Here is a 17,297-nt window from a genome sequence, read left to right as displayed (position 1 = left end):
TGGTTCTACATATTGAAATAGGTGCTTGTTTGGGCTGATTTTAAGCATTCTTTTTGTCAGGACTGGTTTTCAGTGGATCCACTCCCTGAACTGCTTGTGTGAACACCAGAGCTGGTGCAGGGGAGGAGAGAAGAATGAGTGACAAAGGATGAGGAGGGGGGAGCTGTGACAGCCCTGACTGAGAACATTCGTTTTCCCAGTACTCTTTGTTTGCCTGCTACCACTGCTCCTGAAATTTATCAGAAATTTTCAGTCTTTTCCAGCATATCATATATAAGCTTTAAAAGTATTGGTATTTGCAAGTCCATCCTTGGATGAATTTTGTAGGATGGGGGGGGGGGGGGGGGCGGGAATAGATGGGGAGGCAGCTGGAGGGAGAAAACATATGTGGAGAATCAGAAACAGTGGAACTGCTGTATCGAGTATACCTTCCGTGGACTTCAGCTTGTATTATCTACATGCACATCTGTCGCTACACTGCTGCCAAATCACAGGGTGGTAGTGGTTGTGGGGTGTTGTGTGCTTTGATATTCTTGAGATTCCTCTCCATCCTTCAGATTTGGGTGAAATTTGCCATTGGACCCAAAGTTTGGGGTCTTCCAGGTGTGGTGGAAGAATCATGAACACAAAGGAAAAAACCCTGACAAATACAGGAACATGTACACACGGAGGATGGTGGCTTGTTTTTCCTAAGGTAATTGGGCTGAAAATGAATGAGATAGTAAGTTAGGTTAGAGGGAAGAGTCGTAAAATGAAAAGACAGCTTAAGACTGTGTGAAGAATTGTGCAGATTAACCAGAGAAGCACCTGTTAAATAATAATAGAGTCTTTACTTTGTAGATTCAGTGTAGATTCAAACCTTTAAGCACAGAATCCAAAGGAAGGGTCCTATACCAGTGCTTAGTCACCTAGAAAGAAGTAAATTTAGTGGACTTAGTGCCTGACATTTCTCCAATCATGCCATATATTTGGGAGCTAATGAAATCAGTGGAATTCAAGTGGTGTAATACCCAGTACTGACTCACTGTGCTTTTAAATGCCCAGCCACCTGGAGAATTTGTAGTTATCAGGCTAGGTCCTTAGGCACTGCGAGGAAAAATGTTCTTGGAAATGGCGGGCTTTTGGATCATACATACTTGAAGCAAAATAAATATCATGATATTCAGTGTGATGATCATGCCAGACCAATACTGTACCTACGGTATGAATAGAGTATAAATAGATTGAAAGGAAGGTCTCCAACTTAAAGGCATTCAGTTCATTTTGCAGTGCATCAATTTTGTGCCATTCTGAGGCACAGAAGCTGGCAGATAGTGGTGTTGAGTTGTTCGTCAACTTGAAGTGAAGCAACTTGTTCAAGAGGCTGACTGGTGGCAGATAAGATGACACTGTGCTTAGGGATACTTATCTGCCTTGAGGAACTAATGAATGGAGCTCTGATAGCAAAAAGTCATGTAAAGTTTCTGGGAAAGGAGATCAACAGCTTCAATTCAGCTGATAATCCTATAGACTTGATATTGCATACAAGTATAACAAATTATTCATGTCATTATAGATAAAGATAAATCCTCTTCCAGAAAGGAGGGAGGGAGAGCATCTGCACAGATATTTAAGCGAGCAGTGTAAAGTAAGCATAAAATGCAGCATGAGTGATCTTTTTAAAGAAGGTGTCTTGGGAGAACAGTTGATCTAAGGAGATCACAATAAACTTAGCAGAAGTAGGTCTAGCCAAACTGACAAGCCCATTGTTACCTGGTTGTGCTTCACCTTCCATTGCCTTCTTTCAATTTTACTGGAGAAATGTAATGGGAATCTGACCCCTGGGTTGAGGTGAGGTGTTGTGCTCTAGTGCTGTTTACACAAATAACTGATTATAAGCCATTATCAATTTAAGATTTGCTTCATCTTCTCTGCCGGAACTCTAAATAGGAATTGCATATAGATAAAAGTAAATTGTACTTGGAAGCGCTCCCATCTTACTTACGATTGTCCAATCCATTGTTTAACATAAGATAGAAATTAATAATGTTGTAACTGGCATATTGGTGTAGCTTTGCTCTGCAATTGCATTTATGTGCAGGGGTAGCTGTAGTATCTCCAGGGGCAGATCTGCTGTTACGGTAGCTTGTGCTGGAGAACTTTGCAACACTAGTAATAGCACACAACAGTAGAAGGTTATTGTAGCCTTGAGGTGTGAGCAGTAGTTGCTCTTAGATGGATTGTTTTCTTGTCAGTGTTTAGAGAACTGCAAGTTCCATTGTGTGAGAGCAGGCAAGTGAAAAGCTTTCTTGAGAGCTTTCAAGAAGTTGAAACTGATGTTGGAGCAAAATCTGGTATCCTTAATGAGCAGTTCAGCTGCCTAGCAGGAAGTGAGCCATCTGACAATCCACAGATAATTTAAATTAACTAACTTTATGAACCTATATTTTCAACATGACCTTACCATATCCAGCCTCCTCACACAACAACCTAAATAAATAAACTAGGCACATAATTCAGTAAAATAACTGCAGTTGATTTTAATGTTGAATGGCAGTTTTCTGCTTGAATGAGTGCATGGGTAATATGTATAGGGCTGAAACTTCACTGGATCATTTAAAATTTTGTAACACTAATGTAAGGGATTATTTCACATTCTATCCACTATCACATTTTTTTGTAGCAGAGTTTACCGGGTAGGGAGGTGGTTTTTCATGGCTGCTTTTTGTTGAAGGCATTCTTTTTTCTCCTGTACTGAAAAAACATCATAGGCTTTTTTGGGGAAAGAAGGGAAGTTGATAGTAACACCCCAAATCCCTTCCAATTGTTCTCAGCTGTAGCACCTTCTAAAGGTTGCTGTGTTTTGAGGTTTCTTGGTTTGTTCGTTTTTTCAGCCTCTGGCTAGAAATACAGTCAGTGAAGTCTGATTATCTTGTGAATTAGTTATAAGGTGCAAGTACTGTACTAGCACACTGGCCAAGCTGGCAGAGTGATTATGGACTAGCCTTAGGCAAAAGGCCTCTTCCATAACTTTAGGTTCATGTACTGTAATTACCATCTCTGAATCAGTCATTCAAATGTGCACTGAATTTTAGTTTTCTTGATTCCAAATGTGTCTCCAATTACAGAGAGGTATGATCAAGATAAGGACTACATAACATCATCCCTCTGCAAAAACTTAATTAAAACACCTTGTTAATCACGATTTCAGGGAAATCACTTCCAATGAATATGAATATGGCAAGACTCTGTAATCTAGGCTATGTTGTACCATCTATGCTGCCACTGGTATGTGTCCACATTACCAAGGCACTGAACCCAACCTAAAACAGCCTGGTGAGAAGTAGGAGTTTCCAGTGTGAGCTTAGTACCACAACAGCATGGTTACATGGATTTTAGCCTGTTTGGAGCACAAACAGAGAGAATTTGCACCTGGAGGCAGCATGAAGCCTGCTTTAGCCAGGATTAATTTGGGTAAATACACCATGTGGACAGCTTTCCACAGCATTTGTTTTTAAGGGACTGCTTAACACATTTGTTAATTCCTAGACTGATTTAATGTATTCACTTTACAATTTCTTTACCCTGCAATACTATATGGAGCTCTGATGTGTCATGTATGTGTGCTATCCATACCAGAAAAGAAGGGTAAGAGAGAATCTGTGCTCAGGATGAGGAGCGCAGAACTGTTTCTTTCAGAAATACTGAGCTGGGTAGATGGGTTTAATGGCAACCTGATATTGAGAATAAACAAGAGTCTAACCACGGTGCTGACATACTGCAAATCTGGGATCACGCTAGTGACTTAAGCCCCTAAATTACCTATGTATCAAAGAGAGAGAAAGGGATCTGTGGTACCCAGCACCCTAAAAAAAAGAAAATTTAGCTAGTGAAAATGCTAAAGAGAAAGATGCAAGTTAATCTGAAACAGTTAATCTAATAAACAAAATTATATTAAACAAGTATTAAACTGTATCATGGTTCAGGTCAGAATTGTTTCTCTTCTTTCTTTAAAAGTAAATAAAACACTAGCAACAAAAACCCCAAAGCTAAGTTCTTCTTTTAGCAGATGTATTGCCTGATTGGCATTGGTATATAAAATACTTGGAAGAAGAACCTAAAGATTTAGTTTATACTTTGCACATTTTGAAACAAATTTATTTTTTTGTTAAAAGTCACAGTACCTTTTACATGTTTTGCCTTTTTAACTGTTGTATAAAATGTTCAGCTTTATTAATTTGTGAGAACATAGGTAATTTGCTAGATATTTCTCAGTATTAAATGTGCATTATAAGAGTGATTCAAGCTACAGTAAGCTATGAGCTCTAGTGTTTTGAAGATGACTTTAACAGTTCTTTTGTGAATTTAATTTCCATTTCCAGCACCCGGCCTCACTGGAATTGTTGGAGGGCGCCCCAGAGTGTAAGTTAACTCCTGATCATTAACTTGTTATAATGTGTGATGGTAGTGTTCCGACTGCTCACCATCACAAGCTTCTCCACCTTGAAACAGCAACCACGAAGCAACTGAAGTCTTTCTGTTGTACACTATGCTTAATAACTGGTAACAAGATAATAGCGAGTGCTACAAGATATGTATGCAAATAGTATAATTCTTTACTGAATTATTGAATAAGAGTTATGTAAGTCTCTGATCAGCTAATAACAATGTCTTTCATTAATGAATTGTAGGAAGAACTTTAAATATGGCTTTATGGCAGGGCAGTAGCTCAAGCATCTGCTAATACATGCAGATTTCTGGACCAGATTTCTCTTGTACCTGTTAGTTTGATTATGGGCACAGCAAATTTATGTCTGTACCAACCCACTTCACCTAGAAATGTGAGGTCAGATGTCCCAGAACATCCTACAGAATGTTAGCGTGAACCCATTACATGGCCAAGCTGAACAGAGTAATGTTGAGCATATTAGGAAAAAAAAAATAAAATCCTAGTTTGATTCAGTATTTTTCTAGATATGGCTAAAATCTGCTAGTGATTATATGCTCACCTTTCCATACCTATTCATGACAGCATCTAAAACTTTCCTGTCCCTAAGAAAATACTTTGATATGTCTGTCTTCTGCATGGAGATGGGGGAAGAAACCGCAGATACATTTCCAGTAGCTCTGCATAGCTAGCCTAGGTATCAGTGTGGGGCTAATGACAGTGCAGTAGACTTCAATGTCATAAAGTGCGTCTTTTGTCAAAGAAATATTTTCAGTATTTTAGCTTCTCCCCTCACCATCAATTTTCTTTCTTTTTTTTTTTTTCTTAACGAAATCTTACTTTCTTAATAATGAAATTTAAAGACTTTCTACACTTCTCAGGCTTTCCAAAATTGTTTGGAAAACCATGGCTAATCATGGCTAAATACCTTTTAATTTCCCAGATGTTTGTATGAATAGTCTAAAGATGTATGATCTGACTTTTTCATTAGTTTCTGTTTAAATGCATTTATGCTTGTTGTTTGGTGTGTCTAGGTCTCCAGTTCTGAAGCCATTTTTCTTCTATTATCCCAAAAGCAATGTTCAGGTAAGGCTTACTGCTTAAAGCGTGCTCTGTTCTCTTTGAAGTAATTTGGAAAATTCTGCTGACTCTGGCATTTTCCAGTGACTTTGAGTCCTAAAACTGCAAAGTATTCTGGTAACTTTGGTTAAAAAAAATACTTTCCCAGGGACTAATGTTATTCACACAGAATGTTGTACAACAGTGGAGCTTGCCACCCTTGCATTTTAATTATTGTGAATTTTGAAATATCTTGCATCAAAACTGAACTTCTTTTTTCAGTTCTACATTCCTAGAATTATAGGTTTGAATTGTTGTTACTGCATTTGCAGAGTGCTTGTGAAAATAACATATTTTTTGAAAGTTAATGGTCCCTCTTTTAAAGAGAAGGCAATTGGGTGTTCAGTGTTGAACATCAATCTTGTGAGCCTGGACACATCTTCTGACTTTTTGGGGCACCTACATTTTGTATATGCTACTGGAGTTAAGTATTAAAATCAGTGAATTTATCCTGATTCACCCAGGTTTTACCTTAACAGAGAGTTGAGCCTTTTCCTTCCAAATACCCTGTTTATAAAAATAGGAGCAGTAATTTCTGCTCCTGCCTGTGTCACAAAAACTGTAAAATTATGAAAGCCTGTGTAACTATTGTGATGAGTATCATGGAGGAGCCTGTAAATGAGATCTATTTATGTGGCCCTATTCAGTTTATAACAATAGTTTCTTTCAGTCTGAGGAATTATGGTTCAGATGACTAGGCAGTCCAAGGTGAGAAACTGCAGTGTAAGATTAAATGTTGAGCTAGAGCCCTGCTTCTTTTCCGTTACATGTGTACCTCTGTCTAGATTGAAGTCTTCAAGATTAACTTGAAGAAACTGGTTTTACTGAAAACATAAAATGTTTGGATTTATAAATGTTGGTCTCTGCTTTTCTGAATGCCATCAGATACTTAATTTATCCTTTGGAGACTGCAGACAAAACTGTATATAAGCCCTTCTTTTTCCAAGGCCTTTAACTGACTTGTAGCTGTTGCATACATCTCATGCCAAGGCGTCTAATAATGATGCTTCTCACTCAGTAAGAGCTTTCTCACTCATTCACTGTCAAGAAAGTGGCTAAAGGCCAGAACATTGGTCTGTGTTAGACCATAAGTATTGTGACAGGCTTCTGCTTCGGGTGGTGAAGGGAAGCCTTAGGAGTACAGGCAGCAAGTGAAAAGGTGGGGGGAGATGCAAACAAAAAACCCAACTGATTAAAAAGATAATTTTATAAAACAATTATCAGCAAGCAATTTAAGTGTTCAAAGCATTTCAGAAAAAGGCTTTCATTTTCATTTTTTAACATGCATACAGTGCTTAGCATAAATAAGCCCAGATGTTACATTTTTCTTTGAGTAGTACTCCACATTAGTGGGAAATAATTTAAGATTAATTTTACAGAGGAGGTGCCATTTAATTATTAAAACTAAGTTTATATACCATGCATAGTGGAAAAGCATTAAAAAACCCTCACCATTCTTGTCATTTAAAGTTCAAATGCTTATTTTTATTGTCACATTTTGGTTTACACAAATGGCTTGTCTTTGCCAAGTTTAATAGAAAATGATTATCTTTATGGAAGTTTAGCCTGCCACTGTTTTGTTCATCAAATTAAATGTAAACTTACTAATTAATACTATGTTCCAGACTTGGTAAAATGCTGTTGAGATTAAATAGTAATCTAATTTAGCAGGGAAAGAAGGCAGTGTCTCATCCACTCTTTTCCATACAGAAAATCAGAATCCTTGTTGTGTGTTACTGATCTGACGAATGCAGTGAGATGCTATTAACAAAATGCCACGTGACCTATCATTGTTGTACTGAAGTAATATTAAAGGTTACGTAAAAGTGTGGTGTAACTGATTCAAGTTCTTTATTCACCGTTTCAGCCATGTATTAACGGTGGTCTAGCTAGAGATTACAGAGTAAGGAAGGTATGAATTAACTGCTTTTCTAGATTGGAAGTTCAGTTACAAAGAGTCTAGTTGCTCTAGTTCAGCATTTGACCTAAAACCAAAAAAACGCCCTAAGGAGATTTTCAGATATGTTAACATTGCCACAGTGGGTTCTTTTGTTTTCTGTTTGGTAACACCTTTCTAGGTGTCAGTTTGGATTCAATATCTCGTTTGTTGTTTTCGCTGCTCTTGTGCAATTGTCCTGATTTTATCATAAATCACCAGTGGTTTTACAGTTGCAAACAGTAGTTATTTTCCATGTGTACTTTTTCATGTTTAAAAAGTAACATAAAACTTTTCCCTGGGGAAAAAAATTCCAGCAAACCTACTGAAGGCAAGAACAGCTTTCTGAAATATTTTTATTTTTTTTAATCTTCCTCTTGTGTAAGCATTGTAGGCCTTTGTCACTATTGGCTATTCTCTAAGAACAAACTTAAGAAAGAGGGCTGAGTAGAATTATCTTGCATTTACTGACAGCTGAGCACTGATAACTGCTGCAGCTAAATTGGTGTATCTTGTTTTGTTGTGGCAGAGTAACCGGATTGTATGTCTGAGTCTTTAGTACTGGGAGTCCTCCAGTACTGATGAAATGGATGCAGTTAATTTTTCTACATGATTGTGCTATATGATTTAACCAGAGAAGCCTTTGCTTACATCTTAAGTGAATAGCCCAATCAGCTAATGAGATAGTATACATCACTATGTATTTTTTCAGATTTCTTTGGTGGGGGGTGGGTAGGGAGAACTCATGCAAGATGAACAGCATGGCATTTTTTTATTTCATATTTTCATATCAACATAAACCTAAAATACCCAGTATTTGTTTTTTATTAGTTAGTTGCTTTCACAAAATTTATTTGAAGATTAATATAGGATCCAAAGAGAAGTTTGTCATTAATCTGGACAATGACATTAAGAAGAAAAGGGGGTTATATCATGGATGAGCTGGGAGCTTTCAAGTTTTGGGATCCAACTGCCAGGAGTTGTGACACAAAATTTCATGTAGTGCTGCTGTATATAGAGGGAGATGGAAAGAAAGATATTTGTCTGCGACGAGTGAAGGAAGCAAGGCACGAATTCAATATGAATAATAAGCAAGCTCCAACTTTATTTGGATACACGATCCCTTTTATCTCCCTCCACATTAATATGTATATGTATCATCATCTAATTGGTGATATCTAAGAAGCAGCATTATAATATCTCTACCTCTTTGCGGTTTTCACATCCTGTGCAACATCCTCTTTTCTCTGGCTCCTTGCCTTAAAAGTTGTTTACCACTTCGTCAAGGTTTCTCCGTCCTTGTCCTACTTTCTTATGTTCTAACTTATGTCAAGTGAGGCCTAACTTAAGCTGAGTGCGGCCTAGTCATGCTAAACGCCAGTGGTCAAGTCGTCTAAGGAGCCATGTCCCTGTTCCTTAAGCCATTCCCCAACATTTGTCTTCCTTTATAACATACCCAACTGGATAGAACATTTCTTTGATTTTAATCCTTTTTTTACCTACACAAAGACTTCTTCTAGGTTTATAATGGATCAGTATTGTTATTGTGACTTTTTAAAAGGGAGTGACAGAACCTTATCTGTAAAGCTGTTACTGAAAATGTGCCAGATCAATACTTAATTAAAAATATGCTTTATTTATTCACATTTCACTGGATTTCTAATTTGACAGTTTGAAAATGTTTTTTTTTTTTTCCAGATCAACCTATTTTTAAATGGGCAGCATGTTGAGACATTTGAGGAAGATCTTACATTTACATCAGATGAGGTGGTTTCATCTGATCCACCTAAGATTAGCAGTGAATTGAAAGGTATGTTCATCTTTTTATTTGTGAATGTATCACTTGCTATCTTTTGTCGTGGAAAAATCATGTGCTAGATTTTGTCTGTGAAATATATTTTACCTCTTTGCACTATATATTTTTATTTTTAAGTCTGTTGCAAAACACTTAAGCTACTTTCTTGGAAGGAAGGAGGTTAGCATCAAGGAGGTTAGCATCACACAGTATAAAATGTGTTTGAGATTTTTTTTGAGATTTTGAGATTACACAAATGTGTAAGTAAATTGATATTCAAAAAGCTTAAGCCTTAAACACAACTTAAGACAATTGAATGCTGGCTTGAAATTGAAACATGGTTTCAAAGTATATTGCAGTCTTACTTCATTAATCCTGGAAATAGCTGGTTTTACTTTACATCAAAATAGTTGTGTTCAGAATGAAGGTTAGACTTAGAGAATGCTTAGCATTTAGATAATTTAAAATTTGGCCCTATTCTGTACAGCAGCGTTCACAAAATGAACAAGAATGGGATCAACCTGGAACTGGTGACTTTTAAAGAAAACCCACTAGGCTAATGATCCAGCATGGTAATTCCTGCATTGCTGTTAGACTTGTCTAACCAAAATCTCTGCAGAAATAAAAAAAGAAACTGGAGAAGGGCAAACCGGTGAGCTGAATGGAGCAGGTCAGGATGTCTGCTATTGAAAGAAAGTGTTCAATCAGAGTTGTTCATACAAGCTAGGTACTAGGTTACAGATTATTGGAAGTGCTAGACACTTGAAAGCTTTTATATTCTTTCTAATGGCAGAACTATATACAGTATTTCTTAACATACACCACACTTTGTAATTCCCTTTTAGTCCAAACAGAATCTTCATTACCCTATTCCTGCTCACCAGAAAAATGAGAGAATTAATTTAAAGCTGTGGATAGATATTTTCAAATCTAAAGCAGGTGACTGTACCTAAAGATTATGTGTTAGAAATATTTCTAAAAACATACTAATGCTGAAAGAGTAATTCAGGTGCTTAAGTTTGTGTATACTCAAAATATTAATGCTCTGAAGGCACCATTATGTTAAGATTTATTCTGAATTCCAGACATAGGTGAGTAGTATTTCTCAAAACTGGTATTGAAATAGTGTAACAACTAATTATGTTAGTAGGGAATGTTCTGTATCATGTAGAGAAATACACACATGACTATATGTTCATTGTCATTTGAAATTCACTGATAGTGGATGCCTGATTGCCATGTGTGAGTTCATTTTCCCCATCTATTCAAACACCTCTTCAACACAGTGATTGTATGTGTCACGCAGAAACAAGTTAAACTCTGAGGTTTCAGCTCTTATGTCTGTTGCAAATCTAATGTTACACCAGAATGTCTCTGATACTGGGAGTTCCCAGGAGGGCAGTGGGTGATTTGCACCATCAAACTGGGCGAGTTAAGGAATAGAAAGTAATTGTTCCGTTTAACAAAAGGGTTAGCAAAGGTCCTGGCATTTTTTTTTTTCCCAAGATGATTACAATGCTAAATACTGGAGAAAGAAAAAGCTATTAGACTCCCTGTTGCCTTCTTATCATTTGAGAAAACTTTGAGATGCCTGACATCAGCATTTAAGTACTGAATTCTTCAGGCTTTATTCTGGCAAAACCCCACTTTTGAGGGACAGCAGAGCTCTTCTGGTTGTTTCCCCGGAGAAAGATCTCTAAACTTTTGCTCTTAGTTGTAAATAGAAATGTTTTCTGTATGTGACTAAATACTTACCTACTTCTGTGGCTTAACGCATGGACAGCATGGATGAGAAATAGTCAAATGGATTAGACTGTAAAAGGAGTAACTTCTGTTAAACATTTTTTGTCAGCATTTAGTAAGGAGGGAAGTATTTTTCTTAGTTTCATGGTTATCTCAAGTGTGAGGGACTGTTAGTTGTCTTTGACTAGATAAGAGAAATATGTGAAAATGGATTTCAAAAATGCTGCTAGATGTGGTTCTGGGAGGGGGAATTACCATTTGCCCTAGCTTTGGAGGGAATTCTTTTGTAGATTTAAGATGTTTATTAAATAAAACAATTTCCTGATAAACAGATCATGAAAGATAAATCAATTAGGGTAATAATAAATGAGAACACCAGAACACTGTCTTGAACTGGTTTTGTTTAAAGGGAGACTGTGTGAGATGTCTGCTGGAGAAAAGACTTCTGCAGCTTATACAATTTAAACGTTGTCATACTTCAGCCTTTGAAGAAGCAATACGGTTTTTGTTGAATTGTGTATTGAATTAAATTATTAAAAATAATGTTATTTCTGTGGTGTATGAAGTGTGGTAGTCTTGTCCAAAATGAACAACAAGCTTTAGCTTGGACTTTTTCAGGTCCTCTCTCAGTGGAGATGTTTAATCAAAAATATTTCCCAATTAAATAAATACACCCTTTAATATTTTCTGCCAAGTTTCATGCCACATTTCAGCTTGCATTTTCATGGAAGTAAACATGGAAAATGCTGTGAGCATTAAGCTCAAAACAAACCTCCTGTGTCAACTCTTTCATTGTATACTTTGACCATTCCAAATTTCGTACTACCATGATGTACTTAACAGTGAAGAAACAGTGTGCCAGACTAAACCATAACCACTCTTTCAGCTCTTTGACAGCGACCCAATATATGTTATAAAACTTTAGGTCTTACTTAAAGTAGTTTAACGCTGATATGTTGTTTGGGGTGTGGGTAGGTGTTCCCTTTCTGATCCAGCTGTGCCAGTAGAAGAGGTTGCTGCAGTGAGCCCCCCCCCCGTTGTTGGTAACTGTTTTCCCTGTTATTGCCACTCAGATGTGCCAGCAAAGCTACTCTTGTAAACGTTACCTGTTTCAACCAAATAAGTATCGTGAACTAAGATACACTATACAAATTATGTGTCATGTTGTAGTGAGGCATATTTGTTGTCTGCAGTATCTCCCACCCCATACCCCAGTGAACTTCTGGGATCTGTCCAGCTGCCGCTGCCATAGACGTGCAGCCTCCCTTTCTGATAGCGACAGTGAAAACTGCAGCCAGTAGGATTTGGACATAGTCTCTTCCTTACCCAGCTTTGCTAAAGCTCTTTAGGTCAGCCTGGCTCATGTCTGAGGAGTCAGCAATTCTCTGTGGGCAGGGAGGAGTTGAAGGTAATGGTGATTTGGCTGGGGCTGGCTTTACCTGATCACCTGACACAGTTCACAGAGTACGTGTCTACCTGTGCCTTAGCAGTAGGTGCACTTTAATTTAAATCATACTTGAACTTACCATAGTGTTGATTTTGGTTTTTAAGCATAATTTAAACATTCATTTATCTTGACTGTGAATTTGAATTGGTATAGTTACAGTTCTTAATACAGTCTGCCTTTGGCCAGCGTTTAGAGCATAACATTTTTAGTATTGGGTCTCTTACTCCCTAAAATTAAAAGCAAAACCCGCACAATAGTTTGATATCCTCAGCAGAAGCAATAACAATACAGAAAAGATAGACTGATGCATTTTCAACTTGCATTATCTCGCAATGTGAATTTTGTCCAACATAATTGATTTACAAGACCTTCTCTTCAGTTCCTTTAAATTTCACAGTTTTTAACACAGTAGACTACAATTTTCTGTGAAAAGCATGTGCCCAGGACTGAATTGTTTGGTGTGTTTTTAAAAAAAAAAAACAAAACAAAAACAAACCCAAAACTTTGGACATTTGTGGGTTGTTTGCTGTGGCTGCCACCAGCAGCTGCTGCACCAGGAGCTGTGACAGAAGGCAGTCTGCCTGGCTTCCCTGCTCTGACTGTTCCCCCTGCTGGTGTCCAGGGAGCAGAGAGGGGGGAAGAGCTGCCTGTTGTGCACAGAAGAATGAGAAAACGACAGAAGGGGACAGAGGAGAGGGCAACTGAGGGGTGAGAAGTCTACTGTCAGTCAGGAGCGTGGGTGAGTCTGTTAGAGATGCTGGGACTGAAAAGCCAGGGATGCCGGGAGAGCTGGTGTAGCCCTAGGGGAAGCTGGGTCAGAAGTAGAACTGGCTGGAAATCACTAGATTCTCACTGCTGAAAAACTGGGATATAACGTATGCTTCAAGTTCAGTATTACGCTGCTGTCAGCGAATAACTGAAACTCAGAGGCAAAGTGAGCGCTTCATCTCTCGCTTTGGGGAACAGAAACTAGGTGGTGACGGCATACTACCCTTAGTAATCAACTATTGCAAGAGGTCTGTGCTATGTAACAACCATCAGACCTCACGTACAAACTGTGTGGATCCCAGAAGATTGCATTTCTGGACTTGGGCAGAAGTGGGTTTGCTTTTTTTGATATGTAAATGGATAAAAATAATACTTAATATGAACTTTGTTCAGTGAAGCGCAACAACCTTTATGTTGCTTGCAAGTCTAATACTCAGACATTGACAAGTTAAAAAATTAAGATTGGCTTCCTATAGAGTGTGGTTTTATGACTATTTATGACCTTTTCTTATATAATACTAAGATATTTACAAAATTAGTAATTTGAAAAAGAAATCTGGGGTTTCTTCTATGCAGCTGAGCAAGTACCTGTTGTAACAGTGTGTATGAAAGCAAGACACATGTGTTGTCTTGAAAAGGAATTTTAAACTGTGACTGTTTTATACAGACATTATCAGAATAAACAGACATTAGAGAATTCTCAGGACAGTAGCAACTACATGTATTTTTCACCTGCACTGGAAGCAGAGAGATCTGTGGGTTAAGGGGACAAAAACTGTCAGCTAGTCAAGAAATGACAAGTAGCTGCTATGCCTCCTTCAGAGATACCACGTTGTGAAGACCAAGATGAATTTTCATATTCAAGGGTGGTGGAAGAGGGGATGCCTGGCACAGCATTTGGCTGTAAAAGGGATTTGGGAGACAGAGCAGGAAGGATCAGTTTTGTAATTTGGCCCCCAGCCTCATCTCTTGTTCTCTAGGTGTTCCTGTGGGAAGAAAGCTTTGGAAATATTTTTCAGGAGTACTACAAACAATTCAGAAAGTATGCACTTAAAATGACATTTACTTCTTCAAAATGTACTATTATTTGTAGTTATCATTAAAATGTATTCATTTTTATATTGTATAGATCTGCCAAGTGGTCCACATACTTACCGCTTAGAAGATCTTGCCTATACTAGAAGTGGAGACAAAGGCAACTCTGCAAACATAGGTATTGTTCTTTTTCTTGCTTTCTGAAGTGATGTAAGATTTTTATATAAAGACTTACGTATCAAGTGCTCTTCTTAATTTTTTTGAAATCTCTCATATCACTTGATTTTTTTTTTAATTGTCTCTATGCTGAAACAAAAAATAATGCACATAAACCAAGGATCTTTACTAGTGAAACATCTGTACTTTTCTGTTTAGCAGCTGTTGAAATCTGAGGTACTAAGAAAAAACACTTGCATGTCATACTACAAAAAAAGGGTTGCAAAGTCAAGCTTCCCAAAGTTAAGAAATGCTTTTTTAAGCTTTCCTTTACACATTAGTTGCTGCTCCTTCATGTGTATGTGTTATGTAATATAATCTCTTAGTTGTCTGATCATAATATTTCTATACATGAATTTTGTAACATGTATATGGCTAAAACGTTGACAGTGTTAAGAAATACCAAAGTGTTCTTGCATGTAATAGAACATTTTTATTGTATTGTTAATCCAAATGGTGTATTTCAGTGTGCAGTCTCTTTACATTGATTGTGCTGCTTCTTGCATTGTTTAATAATTCCTTCTATTCCTTACTTCTGCATGCAACAATTGGCTCTCTTACTTGTTGGAAGATGAGAGCGTGTGGTGTTCAAAGCTCAGTATGAATTAAAGGTGCGTTTGGGATTTGATTTGCTATTAGCTGTCATGCTAAAACTGGTTAATTTTGTTCATTTATATTTAGGAATATAGTTTTCTTGTTCTTATTTGTGAAACTGGTTTTTGGGTTGAAGAATGAAGGAATGTTGATTTTTTTCTTTTTTTTTTTTCTTTCCCTATGGTTGACCACTCTTGCAATGCAGCATTGCCAAATCATGATGATGCATAGCTAATGGACTTCCTTAGATACAAAGGCACTACTGCTTTATTAAGGAACAACAATAACAGCAACAAACTTGACCTCTAAGATTAATTTAGCTTTGAAGTCCACAGATAAAAAGATCCCTGTGACACAAATCTGCTCTCTTGATCCTGCTGTGGAACCTCAGCTTCAGCATAAAGTTATCTGAAGTTTATGAAAGCGTATTTACAGCAATAAAAATGTAATTGTGATTTCTCACACGTCAGGATCTCATGCAAGGAGTAGGGCAAGGACCAAACCTTTGGTCACTGAGCATGCCTTGTTATCGTTAATTGCAATTACTTGTCTAAGCCTTGCAAACCATTTAGGGGGAAGAGAACTTCCTGTGGGTTGCTTGTTGTGATGTTGTTGTTCTTTAGGTGTCTTTCGGGGACTGTTTGCAGCCAGAAAAAGTCCAATAATCGCTTAGTCTGGGAGCGTTCTTTCATGTCATGCTCCTTACTACCTCCCTACTGACAGAGGGAAAGCTGTTCTACTATTGTTTTTTATTCAAGAGCTCATTAAAGAGGATCCATATGTACAGTTTCAGTTAAGAGGAGGATCTCAAATCAGTTTTGAAAGGATAAATACAAATTGGTTTTAACAGCTTCTATTCCAACTAACACCCATTACACCTAACAGGTGTGATAGCACGGCATCCCCTCTACTATCCATACCTAAAGAAGACTTTAACTGCTCAAGCCCTGGAGAAGTACTTCCAACACCTTTTAGAGCAAGAAAAACCTGAAGAAGAACTAGTAAGAAGGTGAGTAGCTTGCTGCTTGGTCCAGTTGTACAGTGGATACACATGATGGTATCAGAAGTTATCTTAAAGTATGTTAACATAAATATTGCAAACCTGTGTGTATTGTCTTCAGTATTTTTTTATATATCTATCTTTTTAAATAACAACATGAGCAATAGTCATTGAAAAAAAACATGAACTTGGGCTTCTCCTGAAGCTGGACAAAGGCAGTGAATCCATTTAGTGAAGGCATTTAAATTCCCAGAATTAGCATATTAGTGTTGGGGCTGTTTCTTTGTTTTGCTCCAGTACAGAATGTCTGTAGAAATAGAAGTAACTTCTAATGTCCTTTGAGAAATGTATCTTTCCATTGTTTTTGAACCATTTGGAGACTGCAGGAGCCTTCGTAACTGAAGCTTCCCAGGCCTCAGAGCCACTACAGAACTGGGAGTTTGAAATCCTTAAAATGCCACCTGAAAGACATTCACACAGCCAATATAGATAGACTGGAGCCCAGACTTACCTGATTGTGCATCACAAATCTATCCCTATCTCTGCAAAACATTTTAATCTTCAGGAAGTTCATTCACTTTAGAGAAAGTATTTCTTTTGAGTACCCCACTCTCACCCACTTTTTGCCACTATTCCAAGCCAGAATTTAAAGAAAAAAACACAGCTAATTTCCCTTTTTAAAATATGGAAGAGAATACATCCTAAACAGGACACTTCTGCCTGGTATTCATCTGCAAAAGAACATGCTCTGCCAGCAGACAGCATACGTAACATTTTTTGTTTTCATGGTATCTTCAGCTGATGCTTAGGGTGTTTCCTGGGGACTGGCAAATGAGACACATACTGTTGTAGCATGAGGTAAAATGGCTTGTTCTCTTAAGGATGTCCAATAAAACAGTCAACAGATTTTAAACCTTTTTCTCTCTTTAAAAACAAACAAAAGCTTAATATTGCAACATACCATTCAGTCTTCTAAAACCTGCTTTGTTACAAAGTCAATTATTCTGCAAATATGGAGATTCTGTCAAAATCATTATGTATTTCCATGAGTAATGGATAAACTGTTAAGTGTCTTTTTGCTTATTCAAAGAGCTTGAGTCAGAAAGGTGCAGCTCAGAACTCAGAGAGCTTGGAGTTATTTTAACCCCTGATCTTTGAGTTGCAAGTGCTGTTCTTTGTCTTCCTAAGCAGCTCAGTGCAGATCTCACCCACTGTTTC

At 37.5% G+C, this 17,297-nt stretch overlaps 1 protein-coding gene across 6 annotated transcripts in view; it reads left to right on the top strand.

The window, feature by feature from the left end:
• LOC141942737 (uncharacterized) overlaps positions 1-17,297 on the top strand; it is a 65,149-nt gene that overhangs the window by 40,876 nt on the left and 6,976 nt on the right. For 4 of the 6 annotated variants that reach the window (XR_012628734.1, XM_074866621.1, XM_074866620.1 and 1 more), the window contains exons 14-18: positions 4,362-4,401; positions 5,461-5,512; positions 9,180-9,291; positions 14,364-14,447; positions 15,965-16,088. Coding sequence is in view for 4 of the 6 variants with exons in the window: in XM_074866621.1 (XP_074722722.1) it covers positions 4,362-4,401; positions 5,461-5,512; positions 9,180-9,291; positions 14,364-14,447; positions 15,965-16,088 (412 nt within the window). In the remaining 2 variants the exon portion in view is untranslated. Of the gene's footprint in view, positions 1-557; positions 746-4,361; positions 4,402-5,460; positions 5,513-9,179; positions 9,292-14,363; positions 14,448-15,056; positions 15,097-15,964; positions 16,089-17,297 lie in introns of those variants that run through there. The other 2 variants (XR_012628735.1, XM_074866623.1) reach the window with 2 other exon arrangements.

Source organism: Strix uralensis, chromosome 4, assembly GCF_047716275.1.
Source record: "Strix uralensis isolate ZFMK-TIS-50842 chromosome 4, bStrUra1, whole genome shotgun sequence".
Lineage (NCBI taxonomy): Eukaryota > Metazoa > Chordata > Aves > Strigiformes > Strigidae > Strix > Strix uralensis.
Note: the sequence above shows the minus strand (reverse complement) of the source record. Positions and strands in the feature narration are given on the sequence as shown.